Raw genomic sequence first — 21,596 nt, forward strand, 5'->3', positions numbered from 1 at the left:
CAGCATCATAACCTTGCGTTTTTGAGGGGAAGCTACACTCGGCTTCCCTCCTTCTGCTCATCTATGTAGTAACCTAGTTCTTGAATCTGGTTTAGTTTGTGACTATCACTACCCCTTCCTCTCTGTCCTCCCATTTTTGAGCGTTACATACAACTTCAAAAGAGTAAGTAATCATTTGCAAATCCTAAATGTAATTTCTGAAAGGAAAAAATACATTTCCACATTATCCCACAAACTAAGACAAATATTTTGTGTAAGTTAGGGAACGCTTATTTTATTGTTCTTTTGTCACATGTTTAATAACAAACTAAATGACAAGCCTACATCTCAGGATCACATGGACTTATTCATTTTTCCCCAGTAATGCAAGGTGTTCAAATCTAGATGGTCCTGCTCCAGCAGGGTGGTTGGACTTAATGATTTTTCAATGTCCCTTCCAATCTCTGATTCTGTGATTCTGTGAAATGGTACTAGAAAGAATATGTGATATCCTTCCTTTCCATTCCCTACTAGTCACTAATGCTGCAGTGACAAGTGAAACTACTTGACTTATCCAGATTTGCATTCATCCTGAAAGAAGAAGAAACCAAAGAGAGAAAGGCAAAGAAGAAAGAGGGTGAAAGTGTCTGTGTTTGATTGTACAGAGCTGCAGTTTCCATCTCCAGTTATTTATTTACTTTTACAATGTTAACAAGAGAGAACAAGATTGGTAGCAAATGTTTATTGCAGCCTATAATACAAAGCATTAATTCTTTTTCTTTGTTGCTAAAAAGTGAATAATGTCTGTTTTAAATACATTCTGTAACCTATTTCAGAACCTGACCATATGTCCTGACACACACCTAAATTAATGGTGGTAACTGGAATTAAAAGCAAAGCCAAAAGAACTGTTATAATTAGAATTTTAATTAGAGCTTGAATACAGAGATCCTAATCACTATGATGCAACAGTGAGTTTTGACAGATTTTGTGGTACTGTGAGATCTGAACTGAACTTTATGAGAACAATTCCGGTGCAGCACTTAATCTAAACTGTCAGGGAATGAAACTCTTGGTTCAGTATCTCTCTGACAGAGTGCACTGAACACCCACTGTGCCACTGCGCCAGCTCTCCAGATTATGTTTTGGAATGGAGCTTTTAGTGTAGGAGACATCTGCTGTAGCTTTAGGAACTTATGTTTTCTAATAGGCAAAGAATAAAGAATTGTCTGTTCAAAGATAATATTTGAGTGGCTTATGTAATAAAGCCCAGCTGCTTTTTTCCTGATGTATAAGCTAAATAAAAGTTCACATCTGTTTGTATTACATGAAGCTTGCAAAAATAACAGATGTTTACCAGTAGAAATGCCTAGAAATCGCAACAAATACAAAAACAGTCAGAAAAGGGGAATCAAGCCCATTAAATCAGCTTAACTGTTGCTTCTGCAGTAGTGGTACAATGTTAGAAAAGCAGTGTTATTCAATTTACCATTTTAAATTAAATAAAGCAAAGAAAATAATTTGTCTTTATAGTTAGAAACTGAAACTTGCCAACATTCAGTTACTTATCAAAATGAATGCCCTGTGTTAGAAAGTTCAGAATTTTATTTCTGATTGTTAGATATGCATTTTCTGGGGGAGGGGTAAATTGTTAGAATTATTTTTATAAGCTAAAGTTGTTATGTAAATGAATTAAGTTCTGTTAGGACTAGTTACTTTATACCGGACAGGTTTATTCTATAAGAACAGAAAAGTTTTTACAAACTATGGGAAGTGCTAGTAAAATATCTGTAAGATAGGTTTAGGGCGTTTTGTTTTGTTTTGTTTTGTTTTGTTTTGTTTTGTTTTGTTTTGTTTTTTTTTCTGGAGATGTTGTACTGGAATTAATCTGGAGAGTAATCATGATAATATAAGAAATCCACATTTAGATAATTTGTTATTAATTTTTCATATATGCAAAGTGATTAAATTATGTTAGCTGAGTTACAAATTAAACATGTACCTTCTTAAATGGTTTTGAATATAACCTGTGAAAATATTTAAACTTTTTTCATATAGGAAAAATACAAAAAGAGGGAAATTCTGTATGATGGCTTCTTTCGGTCCTCACTCACTTTTGATCATTATAAGACTATCCTGTTTCACATATTTAGAAACACATGCCTAATGCTTAACTGTAGTAACAGAGAGACTAGTTAGAACAGAATAGAACTAGTTAGAATTGAAAACAGTTCTAAGATGTCACTAGCTCTATGTGTGACGAAAATTAGGCAAAGACTTTTCCTTTCTGTAGTTACCTGTAGTAAATTTTTATTTTCTATCTTAGTGAAACCAGGTAAATCGGATGTGGTGGGGGGTTTTTTTTGTTTGTTTGTTTGTTTTTTGTTGTTTTTCCTAAATGAGACGCTTCAGATACCTACATCAATCATAAATTTAATGACTAAGGCAGTGGTCACAAGTTAGGTTCGTCAGTACTTTGTCAGAATTTACCACCCCTCAATAGAGATTACGTTTCTAAAATACTGACAGTGAAATACTGAATAATGACAGTTTCCAGTATCCTGCCAAAATAGCATGTTTATGAAGAAACCAGATTGTTTTGTTTAGAGAAGAACATTGTCAAACTCTTAAAATGTTATTTTTTATATCTGGTAATGTAAAAATATCATTAAATTCTTAAAATATTTCTCAACTCCATTGGAACGTAGGAGGTGAAAGCTCAAAGCCCTTATCTGCTTCAACTTCATCCCAGTACTATTTTCTGAACAGATATTAGTTGAATTATTTATACATGGATTCAAATTAGTACTTCTTGGATATATTATGAACTTGACAATCTGTAGACTTTGAGAGAAGGTCAAATAGGGATATAGTAGGTTCTGGTAGTTCTGTAGTAGTTCTGTGTGAGAACTCTAGTTTTGCAGCTGAAGTAAAGATGTTTCACATCTTGTCAAGGACCTTTATTTGGTCATTGTATGTCTGTAACACTTCAGCTATTTCCTTTCAGATGGAATTAATAAAGCTAACAGAAACTGAATTGACATTTTGGAGGGTGTGTTTCTATTACTGAATGTGTGGTTTTACTAGGGTGAAAGATGCTCATTCTCAGTCCAGATGTGGCATTACTTCTGCTGTGCTCTTCATCATGATCTATGGACTATTCTACCTCCCAAGTTAGCCCAGGAGATTCTTACAGATGTGCTAGAGCAATCTTTGGATGTGCTGTCCTCTAGATATTCCCAAGCCTGTCCTAGTTATAAGCGAACACCACAAATCAGGTAATAATTTTATATTTAATGCACACTTTTTAATGGCTAAAGTTCATAAATTTCTGTTTTACACTGATGTGATTCAAGTTAGATGATGATAAACACAATGGAGGGGATAGACATAATTTATATATTTTGAGGATCTTAATTGAATGGATTTTTCTATGTTCAAGTCCTGTGGTACTCTGCCAGTTAATATAAAGAGGCAGCCAATTGCTGAGTCAGAAATTTTCCAGATAGTAAATGTATTGTGTGTACACAGACAGTGTTTTGTAAAATTCAAGATTAAGTTCATTTATCATTACTTTATTCTTTCCATTAGATTTGAAAATACAAGGAGTATGTATACGCTCTTTTTATTTTATTGTAAATCTAAAATATTTTTTGTTATTTGTAATGTAGAAAGTAAGTTATTCCCATCTAATAGCACTGTCCTTTTAAGAAGACATTTCCATATTTTGCAAGTCTTCTGTTGGCTAGTTATTGTAAAATCTTTTTTTGTAATAGAGCTGCATATTTTCAGTTCAATGAGTTCTGAATTTCTACAGCTGGCACTGATGGAAGATGCAATTTCAAGTCCCTCCTATAATTCAGGAATTTTTGGTTATCAGAAGAGAACTCTCTTTAACTCAAATCTACCACTATTTTGATGCATTTAAGTAATACTATTTTCCCTTTTTCTTTCTACAGAATAGATATTGCAGCAATTTTGATGTCCACTGAAAATATGCTGTGGTCAGTTTGCAGCTCAGTCCAGGAATTTCTGAATCCACACGAAGACAGAGATCTCAAGATCTATAAAATACATAGCCACTGCAATAATATGCTCTCTGTGCTAGCTATTTTAACTTCACCACTGAAAAATTTGTATGAGTGAGTATGAATTAAACATTCCATTTCAGACAAAATTTGTTCTTAAGCTTACATTGATATACTGGCAAGATGAGTGATTGTTTTGAAATACAAATGCAGTGAACACTGTTGAAACAATTTTATAACCTTTGTCTATTTTCTGATTTGGTCTTGAAGTCATCTTTATGACATTGTCTAAAGATCTGTTATGTCTCCTGGGATTATGTTACCTTTGGACCAAATCCTTAAATTGCACATTTTTCTGATGATGACAACGCGGAAGATAATGCTGATTTTGAGATTTTGTTTCTTCTGTAAAACAAACAGTAAAATTTTATTGATTATTATTTACCCAAATTTACAACTTGCTTTTCAGACAGGTTTTGTTAGAAACACTTTCATATTAAATTAAAAGCACTTACTATTATGGTGCTAAAGCCTTTGAAAAGATTTTGAAGGAATTAGTTGTTCATGCAGTTGAGATATTTTGTCTTATTACTAGTTCAGCTTCACAGTGAGCTGTGTTCTGCTTTCATTCTATAATAAGTTTGTGAGTGCTAGAATTTAAAGGAACATAAGTTACTTCAATTGTCATCTGATTACATGACCAATGAGTGTCAGCAAATCTTAAATATTTATTTTAAATTGTATTTAAAGAGTATTAAAAGAGTATGAAATTCCCATCTTTTTAAAGTGAAGTCTTCAGAAGTTGCAAATGCAAACAAAAACAGACATTGCTTGCTTGCACTGAAATTATGTCTGAGTCTTCCATTTGTTTTGTTCCTAAATATTCAGCTGTGAATTCTTGTGCAAGAGGCAATACAAAGAGAGATCACATGTTTAAAAAATAAAAAAGCCAAATTCCACTCAATTTGCTTTTATCCTATTATTTTAAATAAAAATATTCTTAATATTACTAGTGGAGAAGGGTGGAGACCTCCTGAATTTAAGCTTCTTTAATTGTCATATGTGAGCAAAGTGGAACATGCAAAAATGGGCTTTATCTGAAATAACTCAGGCTCATGTAAAGACTGCATTAGAGAATGTAACCAATGAACAGACTAATCTTACTGTGGCAAAAGTAATGGAGACAGCAGTAGACATTGTGTTAGTTGTAACTGCTTTCACTTAGTTTTATCATTCCACCATTTTCCTTTGTGAAAGTACTTAGGTTTATGGCCTAAAATAAGTAATTTGTGTAATCTGTCCCTCATAGCTATTCTAGTTTCCTTTGTTAATATATATCTGTAATAATGATAGAAAATCTGTTCTCACATCAGAATTCATTGAGTTTCAGTGAAAGTGCCAATAAAGAGAATAAAGCACTATAGTTATGCTACGTATTAAGTACTTTGCACTTTTGTGGCTGTTGTCCATGTCTGTAGAGTGAGCATTAGTAAAGCCAGTGCACAGATGGAGCTGAACTTGACAAGGGATGTGAAGGATAACAAGAAGAGGTTCTACAGGTGCATAGGTAGACTGGCCAAGGAGAGTGTTCCCCCTCTGACGAAAGGTAATGGGGAGCTGGCTTCCTCAAATACAGAAAAAGCTGAGGTAGTCATTGAGTACTTTGCCTCAGTCTTCATAGGTGGTCAGGCTTCCCATCTGTGCCAGGACCCTGAACATCTAGGTCAGGGTGTGAGGAGTGGATTCTGTCCCACTGTGACAGTGAAAGATGTCCAAGACCTCCTCATGCAGTTGAATGTATATAAGTAGGTTCATGGAGCCGGATGATATCCATCATAAGGTTCTGAGAGATATGGCTGATGTAGTTGCCAAACTGCTCTCCATCATATTTGAAAAATCATGGCTGTCTGTGAAGTTCTGGGTGACTGGAAAAAAGGGAAACATTACTCCCGTTTTTAAGAAAGGAAGAAAGGAAGACCTGGGGAACTACAGGCTGGTGAGCGTCACCTCTGAGAAGACTGTGGGGCATATCCTCCTAGAAGCTATGTTAAGGCACATACAAGGAAAAGAGGTAATCCGAGACAGCCAGCACAGCTTCACCAAGGGCAGATCGTGCCTGACCATTCTGATGGCCTTCTATGATGGAGTGATGGCTTCAGTGGATGGGGGAAGGGCAGTGGATATCATCTTCCTGGACTTCTGCAAAGCCTTTGACGTGGTCCCTCACCACATCCTTCTCTGTAAATTGGAGAGTTGTGGATTTGAAGGATGGACTGTTCGGAGGGTTAAGCACTGGTTGGCTCGTCACAGCCAAAGGGTTGTGATTAATGGTTCACAGGTCATGGTGGAGGCCCTTAGGGGTCAGTCTTGGGACCAGTGCTCTTCAACATCATCAGTGACACAGACGATGTCATCAAGTGCACCCTCAGCAAGTTTGCAGACGCCACCAAGCTCAATGGTGCAGTTGATACAGTGGAAAAAAGGGAAGCCATCCAGAGGGCTTTGGACAGGCTGGAGAAGTAGGCCCATGAGAACCTGATGAGGTTCAATAAGGCCAAGTGCAGGGTGCTGCACTTGAGCTGGGGCAATCCCAGGTTTTTATACAAACTGATCTGGGGAAGATCTCCGTGAGAGCAGCCCTGCAGGGAAGGGCTTGGAGATCCTGGTGCATGAGAAGCTGGACATGAGCCAGCAGTGCGTGTTTGCATCCGGAAGGCCAAATGTGTTATGGGCTGCATTGAAAAAGGAATGGCCAGAAGAGAGGAGGGGATTTTTCCCCTCTACTCAGCTTTTGTGAGGCCCCATTTGCAATACTGCATCCTGGACTGGGGCCCCAAGTACAAGAAAAACATGGAGCTCTTGGAAGGAGTCCAGAGGAGGGCCACTAAGATGACCAAAGACTGGAGAACCTGTCGTATGTCGAACCCTCATATGCTAAGGACATATTCTATGCCCTTGCATAGAATGTCTTCTCTATATGGTAAGCATGCTTAGACTTGATCTTAAATTCACCTATGAATCTTGGGCCATCAGATTTTAGCACTCACACTTTTTGCGTGTAATTTTTCACTCTGCCCTTTTTGTGACCTTTCTAAATTATAATCAAAAAATCACAAAAGGTATGGCTTGAAGGAGACCTTTAAAACCATCTCTTTTCAGCTCCCCTGCCATGGGCACAGATGCCTCCTTCTAAATCAGGTTTATCAAAGCCACATCCTACCTTCCAGTGAACACTTTCAGGAAGATCTCAAGGTCACGATCTGAACTGGGAGGAGCCATTGTCTCCCTTCAGTGTAGAGAGGCCTTGCAGAAAGATACAGGCTGGGCTGTCACCAACCACATGAAGTTTTAACAAGAACAATGGCTGCATTGTGCACCTGGAGCAGATCAACTCTGGCTATATTTACAGATGAGGGGACTGTACAGACTGTAGAGCAGCTTCGCAGAAAGGGAACTGTGTGTTTTGGATGACGGCAAGTTGTACTTAAGGCTGCAGTGTGCCCTGGAGCCCAAACAGCCAACTGTACCCTGGGATGCAGCAGGCCCACTGCTGCCAACTGGGCGAGCGGAGGGTCTGAGGGTCTGAGTCCAGAGGGATTCAGTAAGAGATGGCATTGAAAGCTCTACTGATCTGAAGAGATCACGTTTTCTCACTTGTCTTGTCAGCTAGATAGGTAACATTGTCATTAAAGGAAAGTAAGCTTGTTAAGCAAAACTTTCCCCTCATGAACCTATGTTGCTGTTATCAATAACTACATTGTCTTTCAAGTGTTTTTCAGTAACTCCCAGAATAATCTCCAAAATTTTATCAGAACTAACGTGAGATTGAAGCAGTTCTGGTAATTACCAGAATCTAATTTCTTGCATTTCTTGAAAGTGAAGACATCGTTTGCCATCTTCCAGGGGACCTTTCTGGATTTCCAAGACTGTTGGAAAATATTTGACAAAGATCTCACGATGACATCAGATCTTTCAGCTCTTTAATTGAAATGGCACCAAGTAGAAGACAATTATGAGGGCAGCTCTAAAAGTAATGTCTCATTTATGCTTTATTATGTTCATCCACAATATCAGAGGCATATGTTGGTGCTATGGCAGTAGAGGTTGAACCTTCCCAGCAATATTTGGTTATGTTTTGTTGCCATGCAACAGATGACAGCAAAGGGGCAGTTTGACAGAATGGAGTCTAATATGGAAGTGTGCATGGAGCAAAGGTTGTCATTTAATTCCTCCATACGGAAAAAATGGCACCTACTAACATATATCAGCACTTGCTAAAAGTTGATGTAGACCAAACAGTGTATGTGAGCAGAGAGAGACGTTGGTGCGTTTCAGCAGTAGTAACAGCTATGTGAAAGACAAGCCACAGTCCAGACAGCCATTCAGAGCCATCACACCACACAATGAAGAGTGTCTCAATCAGCTCATCCATGCAAATCAGCTAATGGTGATGCGCATGTTAAAAAATAATGTTTTGTAGCTGATAATTCCCTCTATCAAATAGTGTCATTTTGCTCTTTGTATTTGTTGTAGCTTTCATGGAAATAAATAGGAAGCACTACTTTCAGAGCAACTTTTGTACTTCACTTTACTTGCTGTGCTCCTCCTAAGGCAGCTTAGTGTACAGTTTATGTTATGTTACACTGTTGTATCATACTCAACACTCTAAAGGCCATAAACCCCAGGTTCATAAGTGAAGTTACTCAGTTAATGCCTAGTATCAGTTATTAGTATTCTGTTGCTGAAGGAAAAAGATGCATATTACCTCAGTGAACTCTGTGAGTTTTCTGTTAGCCCTGTAATCGTCTGTACAGAACTTTGTTTCTTAAACTACCTTATCATTTTACTCCAGTTTAGCATCATCTGCAAATGTTCTAAGTCTGTATTCTGTATATCCACATCTGTCCATGTTGTTCAGGAAGCTGTTGAGCAATAGTGACATCCAGAATATGGTTCTAAAACCTACCAGGTGTAACTATTTTCTTGCTACTGATCCAAATTTCTGAAGAAAAAAAAAAGAGGATTTAGTCCTTCACCATGCACACAAAGTCATTATTAGTTATTCAGATAAAGTATCTGGTCTTTTTGGATCAAAACTTTCAACACTATTTCTCTGTTTTGCAGGAGAATTCAACACAGTTCTTCTTCCCTATTTTTTCCACTAGAATTAAATGATCTATTAGAAAGCAAGCTTCCTTCTGCAGCAGATTGAGTTACTCAAGTTGAAGCAGATTTATCTTTCTTGTACTTTTTTAATATTCATTTGTCTTAGGACACTACATTTTTTCTGTTTGTGAAGATCTGATAAAGCAAGGTGGATTCTGCTTTTTATGTTTTTTTTGTTACAAATTATTATATCTTATTTTTTCAACTAGAAATCAGGTCAGTGATGCAAATTATGAAAGAAGAATGTATTGGTTCTATTGGTAAAATTGCAGTCTTCTGAGTAAAAGTATCTGTCATTCAGTATAAAAACTGATATAAATAAATAATAAACTAATATAAAATATAAATATATAAATATATTATATATTAAAATATATAAAATATAAATATAAAAACTAATATAAAATATTATTTATAATTTTAATATGTGAGTTACAGTTCATGAGGTTGTTTCTTAGTCTTGTTTTTTTCCTTATAAAGAACTAAATTCTTCAAAGTCTGTAAGCAATGTGATGCACCTTGTTGGCATTTCATTATTTTATGCCCACACTGAAGTTTAAAAGATCATTTATCACCTTGTCATACTCTACAGAACAACAAAACTACTGTAACTTGGAATCTTGGCATGGTATTAAATACTTTCACAGGTGCTATCCACTGCTTTGAGACTATATAGACAACTTCTTTAACATATCTTGTAGTCAAAACAAATTTCCTACTACCTATTATTATACTTCTGCCAGAATAGTAGTTGAATTAAGCTGTCTGGCACAGAGCTGATTCTGCTTTCTTGGCAAGAACTGCATAGCCAGCAGTGGACACTGAGTATTGCTGGCACCAATGATTGTTTTATTATCACTAGACGCTTCATTTTTTTTATAGTATTTGAAGATACTCTAAATTTTTGAAAAGCATTTAAAGCTATTACATTTTCTCCACATCAGTTTCAAAGTTCATAGAGGTTTTGCTGTATGCCTCAGAATCTGCCCTGAGGCTTGTCCTCATGTCTCAGCTAAGAAACCGTACTTCACAAACTGCATTAGACCAAAAGCTTCTAAAACATTTCATGCAGTATCGGAAGACAAGTATCTATCATTCTTTCCTGTAGGAACATCTTGTAGCTGTGTCTTTTGCTATGTTTTGAGAAATATTGTGGAGGATAACACAAGGTTACTTTTTTCTGGAATATTCTCAGATTGTTGAAATTACTACCTTTAATTATTTTCAGTCTAAGTACTCCATTATGATCTCTGATTTATTTTGTCTTCTATTATTCATGAATTCACAAAGAACAAAAATTTACTATATGCTAACCTTTGTGCTCTGATATTGCTTATCTGAGATCATTTAAAAGTCATACTTGCTTAAATTAATCAGAAAAAGTAGTATCCAAATAAATTACCCTGTATTTTGTGTGAGTTCAGAAGCCAGTGAAGGAGTTCAGACAGATGTACACACGTTTTTCTTACTGAATAGTGCAATTTTCACTCTTCTTTCAACTGGAGTCACATAGGCAAGCCTTCACAGGCATTGTAACTGTACTTCTTAACTACTTACATGAAACTGTGAAGAGATAAAAAGCAATTTTAAATAGTAAAATTATGAAAATCATATGCTGTCAAAGCTGCTATGATATAGCGCCCTATAAGAAAATGAGGATCTTACACTTTAGATGTAATCCTGAAGGTTGTATTCCAATTTATTTCTGGTCTACCTCCAGTTTTGAGTGTTTAGATCTACTCTCATTGCTCCTGTGTTATGGCAGTGGCTTTTTTTATGTCATATATAAAGATACTCCTATCCTGAGAAAATCTTCTTATCTCTTTTTTAGGTATTTTTAAGTGTTTTCTACTGTTGTTGTAGCAGAAAGAATTCTTAATGAAAATTGGGAATAAAGCAGAATCACTTCAGAAAGGAAAGCAAATAAGTTTTGTAGCACTGGCATTTTTGAAGATAGTTACCTTTTTTACATCATTTGAAAAGTCTCAGCTATCATACCTAAAGATGTAATTGTTAGAAAAGGAAAGTTATTGGGATGAAATATTTTCATTCAAGCAAGTTGAAAAGCAAGATGCAAAATAAGTGGCAATTGATTATGGCTAATTGAAGATAGATGCAAGGAATTACACCTCTTCTGCTGAAATTGTACTTGGCATAAATGAGAATGAAAAAAGAAGATGCCAAGGAGCATCCATTTATATCATTTATCATTTAATCCTAGCAGTTGCTGCAGAGTTCTACCAATACTATTTGTACTATTGTTACTCTTTATTCTTGTATTATTTTATACCTAAATCATACAATTATAGAATCACCAAGGTTAGAAAAGACCTACAAGATCATCCAGTCCAACTGTCCACCAACAGTACTCACTAAACCATGTCCTTCAACACAATGTCTAAATATCCCTTGAACACCTCCAGGGTTGGTGACTGCACCACCTTCCTGGGCAGCCCATTCCACTGCCTGACCACTCCTTCAGAAAAGCAGTATTTCCTAACGTCCAGCCTGAATCTTACCTGGTGCAGCTTGAAGCCATTCCCTTTAGTCCTGTCACCAGTTACACGAGAGAAGAGGCCGACCCCCAGCTCACTACAACCTCCCTTCAGGTAGTTATAGAGAGCAATAAGGTCTCCCCTGAGCCTCCTCTTCTCCAGACTGAACAATCCCAGCTCCTTCTGCCACTCCCCATAAGACCTGTGCTCCAAACCCCGCACCAGCTTTGTTGCCGATCTCTGGACAGGCTCCAGGGCTTCAATGTCTTTCTTATATTGAAGGGCCCAAAACCAAACACAGTACTTGAGATACGTCCTCACCATGGCTGAATACAAAGGTACAATTGCTTCTGTGCTCCTGCTAGCAACAATATTTTTGGTATAAGTCAGAATGCCATTGCCCTTCTTGGCCACCTGGGCACACTGCTGGCTCATGTTCAGCCGAGCATCAACCAGCAGCACCCCTGGGTCTGTTCCACATCTGACTTAGTCCTCTCGCACTCTTTATGTAAGAGCAGTAATGGAGTAGAAGTGACGTAAAACTAGCTTAACTACTTTTTCAGCAGTCGTTAAATTTGAAAACTGCAGATTTTTCAACCACTATTCAATATCTTTTCAGCCACTGAAGAAGATGGAGGAGATGAAAATCTTGATTTTTTTTTTCAGTCTATGTCAACTTGCATGCTATACAGAAGATAACCATTTCATTTCAAAAGATATTTTACTTTCATTTATGAGAAAAGTATTGATAATCTGATACACATATTTTGAACAGAGAAAAGGGCAATAGAAAGGAATTATTCTTCCAAAGCTATTTCCAGTTTTCCATGTAATTCAGAAATATTTGTGGTTTTTTTTCAGGACTTTTGTGAACAATTCTGGAGAACATCTTCCTCATGTTTTGTCTAAAGGCTTTTATCATCCATTACGTTGGTTATTTTGCATACCATCATCCAGTCCTTCCTTACCAAAGTAAGTATCAAAAGTTGTTTGTAAAAGAACTACCAGATAGTCAATGTGAATCAAATACTTTCAAAAAAATTATATGTGAATGCATGTCTAGTTGATATTCTGATGAAACAACGCATAAGCATTTTTTGAAATTCTTTACAGATTTCTCTAGTCTTTGAAATAAAGAATATAAGAATTTTCTCATTGAAAGCAGTGCACAGTGTAGTCTTTTTGCCCATGTGCTCATTGTGTTTGATATTTGAATTATGTTTAAGGTTTTCTTGCATAAAAAGTATATAGCAGTGTAGTAGTTCAGCACAGGTGCAGTTCTCAAAGAATTAGAATTAAAGGAGAGATAAAGAATGTATTTCACTTGTGATTGCTAGTTAAAAAAAGGTCTGATATATAAAATATCACATTGAAATATATACTTTTTGATAGTAGTTGATATTTTGGGGGTGATTACTGCATGATTGGAGAAAAATGCTTACTTTCTTCTTCTGTGTCACTGTGAGTAATGACAAGTTACATATGAGACATATGCTACCAGCTGTGCTGTCATTCCCTTTCTAATTTTGAATTTAAAGCACTCCCACACCAGTTTAGATCCTCTTCAAAACCCTTCACCTCCTCCTCCTCTTCAAAAGTTATTTCCTGAGAGATTTTCACTTTCCATTTTCATGAAAAGCTGCTTTTATGAGTTGTGTTTCTGTTTTCTGAGAAAGTATTTTTATGTTATAGAGGAACATGTTATCAAGTGAAAGGTGACTCACTGAAGACCTATGTGCTGTGGATTTATTACTTTTTATCTTGTATCATCCCCATTACAGTATTTACCCCATACTATGTAGCATATTCTGTTTACTTTCCATAACCCTCTCCCTTAGTTTCATGTCAGTGATACTGCTGGTTTTTTTTTTGCTCGTGCCTCTGATACTCAGTGAACAAGATGCAATAGATGGTGTGACTGAGTCTAAGATGTATGACTGACTGACCAAAAGACCAGACAGACTTTGATATTAACAGAGATTAGCTGAATTAAAACTGTGTACTTTTCTGCGCTGAAAGTAGTAGTTTAAGTTTTTCTAGGTCTTGAAAGATAATGTATTTGTGGAATTTCTGCCTTTTAATCAAATTTCAGTGAAATTAGCCAGTGATTTTGTAATTCTTGCATAGGTAGAGAGTAAGGAGAAGGGAGGATGTAGGGAAGAGATTGGCATGAATCACTTAAAGATATATCACTTAAAGATACATCACTTAAAGAGATATGTACTCTATTTCTGAGAATTAAAGACTCACTTTCTTTTTTTTTTTCATCCTCTAATCCAAAGCCAGTGTTCAGAATTTAAATTTTAGTTTGTATTGCAAATTTTGGAATATGACATTACAAGACATTATCGTCTGCTGCACTGAGGTATCTAAACATAATGCAGGTACCATTTCACTCTTTGAGATTTCTCTTTTTTGAGACGGAATTACAATTTTACAGGAGCTGTTCAGGACAGATTTATCATTAATAAGTAGCAAAAAAGGATTCTGGACTTATCCAGGGTTTGTGTATTTTATCCCTCCGTTTTTGTATATTATCCCTCCGTGCCTGGGAAGATCATGGAACAGATCCTCCTGGACAACATGCTCGGTCACATAAAGAACGAGCATGTGATCCGAGACAGCCAGCACGGCTTCACCAAAGGAAGGTCATGCCTAACTAATCTTGTGGCCTTCTATGATGGAGTGACGGCATTGGTGGACGAAGGGAAGGCGACCGATGTCATTTACCTGGACCTGAGCAAGGCCTTTGACATGGTCCCCCACCACATCCTCATCTCCAAATTGGAGGGAAGTGGATTTGATGGGTGGACGACCCGATGGATAAGCAATTGGTTGAAAGGCCGCAGACAGAGGGTGGTGGTCAATGGCTCTATGTCCAGGTGGAGGCCGGTAACAAGTGGTGTCCCCCAAGGGTCTGTCTTGGGACCGGTGCTCTTTAACATCTTTATCAATGACATCGATGAGGGAATTGAGTGCACCCTCAGCAAGTTTGCTGACGACACCAAGCTGAGTGGTGCGGTTGATACGGTGGAAGGAAGGGATGCCATTCAGAGGGACCTCGACAGGCTGGAGGGCTGGGCTCGGGTGAACCTAATGAGGTTCAACACGGCAAAGTGCAAGGTTTTGCATTTGGGCCGGAGGAACCCCAGGCACCTGTACAGGCTGGGAGGAGTGGTCCTTGAGAGCAGCTCGGCAGAGAAGGACCTGGGGGTCCTGATGGACGAGAGACTGAATATGAGCCAGCAGTGCGCTCTGGCAGCTCGAAAGGCAAATGGGATCCTGGGCTCCATCAGGAGAGGGGTGGCCAGCAGGGACAGGGAGGTGATTGTCCCTCTCTACTCGGCTCTTGTGAGGCCCCATCTGGAGTACTGTGTCCAGGTGTGGAGCCCATAGTACAAGAAAGACATAGAGATTTTGGAAAGGGTCCAGAGGAGGGCAACTAAGATGATTGGGGGCTGGAGCACCTCCCCTATGAGGACAGGCTGAGGGAGTTGGGCTTGTTCAGCCTGGAGAAGAGAAGGCTGCGGGGTGACCTCATTGCAGCCTATCAATACCTGAAGGGAACCTACACCCAGGAGGGGAGTAAACTCTTCAAAAGGGCTGACAACAGCAGGACGAGGGGAAATGGTTTTAAGTTGAAGGAGGGAAGATTTAGGTTGGATGTTAGGGGGAAGTTCTTTACTAGGAGAGTGGTTAGGCCCTGGAACGGGCTGCCCAGGGAGGTTGTGGATGCCCCGTCCTTGGACGTGTTTAAGGCCAGGTTGGACGGGGTCCTGGGCAACCTGATCTGAATGTGTATGTTTGGTGGCCCTGCTAGGCAGGGGGGTTGGAACTACATGATCCTTGGGGTCCCTTCCAACCCGGGTGATTCTGTGATTCTGTGATTCTGTGATTCTATTTTCTCAGGATGAAAGGTGAGAAGACATACATCTTTCTGATCCCCAAGGTGTCTTCTCTGTCAAGTTTATATGGGAAAATGAGGAGTCCAAAAGAAAGTACTTATCTGAGAATTTACAGTTAGCATGCCAACGTGAAGGCAGTCCATGTATGTGAACAGTCTTGGTGAACTGTGATGGTAAAATATTTAACATCACCTATTAACAACACACCTTTCAGCTGCTTAGAAAAAAAAGCAATGAAATAATCTGTATGCTAAGTAATTTTGGGCAGTGTGTCCTGAGGTGCTGTGATTTGTTACTGGTTTTACACACTGCATATGGAAGACTTTTTCTTGAAATATTACATTTAGAATATCAACAAGATCCATTATGGTTACATACTGCAGATAGTGGAAGCTGATTCTTCGTAGATTGTTTTATATTCCTTCTTTCTACTTTCTGAATAGAAGTATTTACTGCGTAGAACGAAATTGAAAACAGAGGCTATTGTGTACCTCCCAGCTGTGGGCGCCTAATTTTTTTTTATCCAAATTCCAAGGATTCTAACATGGCACAAAATTATTTGCTCTTTCTAGGCTTGTTATTTCAGGACAAAGTACCACAAGTTTTTGAAATAATTTTGTTTACAAATTCACTAGTTAATCATTTTTATGCATTAGTTCTCATATACTGCGATGGTTACAGTCTATTTTGCTTAATCTACTTGACTGACATTTTTTTAATGTGAAGTAGAGTTAATCTTTGTTTGCCTAATGAAATGTTGATCTTATCACTTAAGGCATTCTTTTTTCCGTGTTGTATACTAAGATGATATAGTTGATTATCAAACTAAAGGATTACCGATTATAATTTATATTACAGTTCCTTCAGTGGTAATTGTGATTCCTTCTTTGCTTCATTTGGGATTCATAATCATATCATTTGCAAATGAGAGTTCTGGTTTTTTTTTTCTACTGTACAAAACTGAACATTTCTATGTGATATTTATATGTACTTCACCTTTTGTCACTTTTTTTGAGGCTAGTCTTATTTTCACTAGTAATGAGCTACGAAGATGGGAGAACATATGCCTCTCCATATGCGCGTTACAAAACTTCTCAGTGCATTTATTGGTGCTAGCTTCATGACTGTAGGGAATGTCTGCTATATTTTATTTTTCCTCCAAGTGAGTCACACCATTGTACATTTCAATTTGCAAAAGGCTTGTAGAGCCAAGAATGGGTGTATATTACAACATGATAACTTCCCATCTGGTCAATGACAGACAAGTTTTATTTCAACTCAAATATTCTAAAAATGGCATTTATTTCTGAATTCATTTAAAATATTATCCATCATTAATTTAGTTGACCAAAGCTGTTCCTTTTCTTATGTTTTGAAGGCAGTAACTGACCTTACTGTATTTCATACCATTGCATTCAAGGAAGAAGATAAATGAAATTAAACTGGCCCATATAATTTAACTGATTTTCTGAAATGTTGAGTTTAGTTCCAGGCAGAGCACTAAAATTGGTGAATAGTTTGTATTTAAATTGTGGTTACAAACAACTATGTTGTTCTTAAAAAGCAGTAGGGTATATGTACATATGACTAATCTTGAGTTTGATTACAATATATGTTTTAAATTTGAAAAAGTTATTTTGGCTGCAAGTTCTTTCAAGATTTAAATGCATAATGTACATAATTTTGATAAATATTATTAGAATCCAATACATGCTTATGTGCAAAAATATCATTGTCAAAAACCAGTAGGATCAAGGATTATATCTAATATACCAGATGAAAATTTAAAAAAATATGTACGTGAGTTTTAATGCCATGTATGTTGCTTATCTACTCATGTGGATCAGGTTTACTGTTAAAATCCCAAAGGCCAATCTACGTAAAATTGTCTTTTAATTAAATGATTATTACATTATTAACTATATAAACAATATATTTATATATACATATATTAACTGTATAAAACTATAACTAGTTTTAGTGTAATAGTGTGATATAGAGGTCCTGCTGCAAAGTGCCTTTATGGAATTATGGTTTTCTTAGATTGCCTCAAGGTTGCCTTGCAAGATCTATGAGTTTACACTGTTTATGGAAGATTTTCTTTCCTGAAATATTGCATTTAGATTACCAACAAGACATATTTCTGTCAATGGAAGCATAGATGTGACAGACTAAACCACTTAAGTATGTTAACTGACATTTTCTTTTCCAGGTCTTGTTGAATTGTATTAAATATGCTGTCTATACAACAACCTTGAATGAACAGTGGAGTTTTTGTGGGGTCATCCATACTTTTTTCAAACTGAGTTGTGTGATGGCATGCTTGTCCTGCTCAGATGGTCACAGAAATGTGAAATATAAAATAGCCACATAACCCAAATTTTAGTTTTATCCAAATAGTTGCATAGAAATGATACGTAGAGTACATGTCCAGATGTATATTAAACTTTTCTAATAGGAAAATGTAGCTCCTAAGAAAGAAGGCTAGTATTGAAGGTACTGTGTGTGTACTGGCAGATAATGTTTATGCATGCATAGTTTATGCGCTGAGACATATGTAGTTTTTACACTGGTGTGTGTAAAATTTATGTGCATAAGTGCTTACATATGCAGTGGATAAACTTTCGAAGTTAGCAACTATTGTTGTATAAACTTACAGCCAAAATGAATAAATAGGATAGCTAAACATCAATCAGAATGAAATTTTTTAAACCTTACAAATCTTTTATATAAATGTGAAAGTCGTTTGTGTGTCAGCTAATAAGGGGCAAAGGCTTTCCTGGAAAAAATTTACTCACAACTCAATTTTGAAAAATTCTTTTTAAAAATGTCTGAAGAATAGAATAGAAAGTACAATAATCTAAGGGATTCCTTAAATGCTAATGCATTCTTTCTCACATCCCTGTGCTGGCAAAGAAGTAAACCAGCCAATCTAATATTTCAGGTGTATTCTTTATGATGTGTATGAATTGGTCAGTGCAAAGCAGAATCTTGCAGACCTTTGAGCATTCTCTCTGTTTTTTAATTAACAGATTCATATCCTTAATTTAGGATACTTTAGAGCAATAAACAATTAACATGATAGTAAATTAAAGAATAATAGCCTTAGATTTATTGAAGCACAAAAAAATCCTTTTTGCCTAGTGGAACAAGGCTGTACATGTTTCCATGAAAGAGATAAGTGAAGTTCCTTTATATCAGTTATAACTTTGGCAGACTACCAAATGTTAATTTGCTTTTAGCTAGTTGAGATTAAATGTAATTCCTTCCCTGAGCTGCCTTAAAGTAAGCAATCATGAAAGCATTTTCAGACTAATCTGGGAGGAATTGACATTTAAGGGAGTTAGCATTACATCTGCACTTTAAGGATATTAATTTCATAGATAAATTAACTACATTATGCTGTTTTTATCTTGCATTTTGAAAGGAGTCCATCAGCCAGAGAAATGGCAGCCCAAGGTCAACTGAAACTGCTCTTATCCCAGCCATACTGTAATTTGAACTTGCTCTTGGAAACCTTGCTGTATAATGATTGTCTCTTGGTGAGAATTTTACTGAAAAGTTCAAGTAAGTACTTATGCTGCTGATCTTTACAAGAATATCACTGAGAAACACAAATTCATTTTTAACTACTCAAATATTTTCAGATACCAGTTACCAGTTGGACAGTTCTCGAGAAAGTAAAGAAAAAGAAAGGTTTATTGCTTTTTTAATGAGATTTCTTTTTTGTCAATTTGAGTATTCATAGTTTCAAAGCAGACTACAATTTGATAAACTGATATCATGAATGCAAAGGAGTCTAAGTGAAATTGAACTTAACAGAGCGTTGATACCACAACTGTTTTATGCAGATTTTTAAAGGTGAGGATTAATATTCTGAAAGATCACCCTCAAAATTATGTTTCTACAGTGAAAAGCTTCTTAGAGGTTTTGTTTGTGCTATATGTTTGTCACTGTAGGTATTATGGCAGTATATTTATGTCCTTCCCATGTTAATACTATCATTAATGTTGCTATGGAAATAGGACAAAGAAAATAATTGTTCCTTATATTTCTACTAGTTGTTGTTTGAAACATAAAACTTTATCACATCTTTCCTCCTAATAGCTTTTACATCAAATGATCAGATCATAGTGGAATAATCACCCATTTGACAAAATATTGAATTAGTCTATATCAGTTGCAGTCTTTCTTTAGCAAAATAATTTTCCTTACATGTCAAACTATGAAATCACATAATAGTATGTAACAATTTAATTATTTTGTTTTAGGGTGGTCTAACATTTCTCAGGGATACACCGTTATTTCCAATTATGTAATGCATCTTATTAAGAGCTATACTGCATTCACTTGCCCATTGAAATGCCTGTCATATTTTACAAAGACTGAAGAATTTTTTTATCAGAATCATATTCTTATCCTACTGTTATACAGTACTGAATTTCACTGGCTGCTTAAATTAGAATGAAGGATCAAGTGACAGTATGGGTTTTCGTCTACTTACTGGCCAACTTCTTGAGCTGCAGTGAAATATATATTGCTATGAGTTAGAAAATGTGCCATTTACGCAGACTTTATTAACATAATTTCAGTATTGATATGATTAAAATTTCAATTTAGATAAAGTTGAAACCTGCAATCATCCATATCTTCTAAATTAATTTCAATAAGGTTAATTATATAATGTTAAAATGATTATAGTTTTTATTCCTTCTCCTATGCAACAGCTTAACTGGTGATAGATAAGCTAAAATTTTTGATACTGTGATCTGTTATATAATACAAGAAAAGTCAGTCTAGTAAGCTATACCTAGATACTAGTAATGACAGTTTAGGATTCTTTTGTTCTGTGAGATAAAAGGCTTCCAGAGTTATGTACTCATCAACAGTAAAATGTTGCAATGCTTAATATTATGCATAAAAACATAAAAAGTTCAGTACTTAATAGCTTTTGAGTGACTTGCCATGCTGATAACAAAACTCCATGATCTTTATCTTGATTATTTTTTGAACTGGAAAGGCATTTTCACTTTCTTTTCCTGAGGTCAGGAATAACATTTTCCTTCTTACGGTATGGAGTACTGTTGAGATTTTAGGGTATTTTAGGGCATACACAGATGCATCATTTAATGTTGATAAATCGTGTAAATGGATTATTGTATTTGTTGAAGCCACTGAAACTGTATATGCAAATATAAGCAATGCCTCCTGCTTTAATTATGTTGGTCCACAACATCAGAGCTGTATGCTGATGGTATGCCAGTAAAAGTTGAACCTTCCCACCAATATTTGGTTACATTTTTTTGCCATGCGAGAGATGGCAGCAGACGGGCAGTCTAACAGAATGGTGTCTGACATGGAAATGTGGATGAAGCATAGGTGTGCCCCTGGATTCCTCCACGTGGATAAAATGACACCCAAAGACATTCATTGACATTTGCTGAACGTTGGTGGAGACCAAACAATGTACGTGAGCACTGTGAAGTGGTGAGTCGTGCAGTTCAGCAATGTGAAAGACAAGCTACAATCTGGAGGGCCATTCACAGCTGTCACACCACAACGTGAACAACGTCACTGTCAGCTAATCTGCACAAATTGGTGGATTATGACCAGGGAATTTTGTATGGATCTGAATATCAGCTTCAGTGCATTGGAAATGATTGTGGCAACAGTGGAAATCACAGTTTATACTAGGCAAGTTCCACGTATGTCCATACAGGAGAAAGAACACCATATGAAGTTTGTCAGGACCTATTGAACGAATACAAGGCTGAAGGTGACAATTTCCTGGATTGAACCGTTACTGGAGAATGTGGTATCGCCACTACAAGCCAGAGTCAAAACAGCCGTCCATGGAGTGGTGACGTGAATTCCCCATCAAAGAAAAAAGTTCAGGATTCAGCCTGCAGAGAGTAAAACGATGTGCATTTTCTTTTGGCATAGGAATGGGGTGATCCTTCTGGATTTACTGCTACCTGGACAAACCATCAACTGACCGCTGTATCATGAGCTTGACCAAGCTA

General features: G+C 36.6%; 1 protein-coding gene across 10 annotated transcripts in view; it reads left to right on the forward strand.

Annotated features, from left to right (window-relative positions):
• KIAA0825 (KIAA0825 ortholog) overlaps positions 1 to 21,596 on the forward strand; it is a 229,148-nt gene that overhangs the window by 81,506 nt on the left and 126,046 nt on the right. For all 10 annotated transcript variants that reach the window (XM_048930558.1, XM_048930559.1, XM_048930562.1 and 7 more), the window contains 4 exons: positions 3,067 to 3,257; positions 3,939 to 4,121; positions 12,530 to 12,640; positions 19,001 to 19,140. In XM_048930558.1, coding sequence (XP_048786515.1) covers positions 3,067 to 3,257; positions 3,939 to 4,121; positions 12,530 to 12,640; positions 19,001 to 19,140 — 625 coding nt within the window. The remainder of the gene's footprint in view (positions 1 to 3,066; positions 3,258 to 3,938; positions 4,122 to 12,529; positions 12,641 to 19,000; positions 19,141 to 21,596) is intronic.

The sequence above is a fragment of the Lagopus muta genome, chromosome Z (assembly GCF_023343835.1).
Source record: "Lagopus muta isolate bLagMut1 chromosome Z, bLagMut1 primary, whole genome shotgun sequence".
Taxonomy (NCBI): domain Eukaryota; kingdom Metazoa; phylum Chordata; class Aves; order Galliformes; family Phasianidae; genus Lagopus; species Lagopus muta.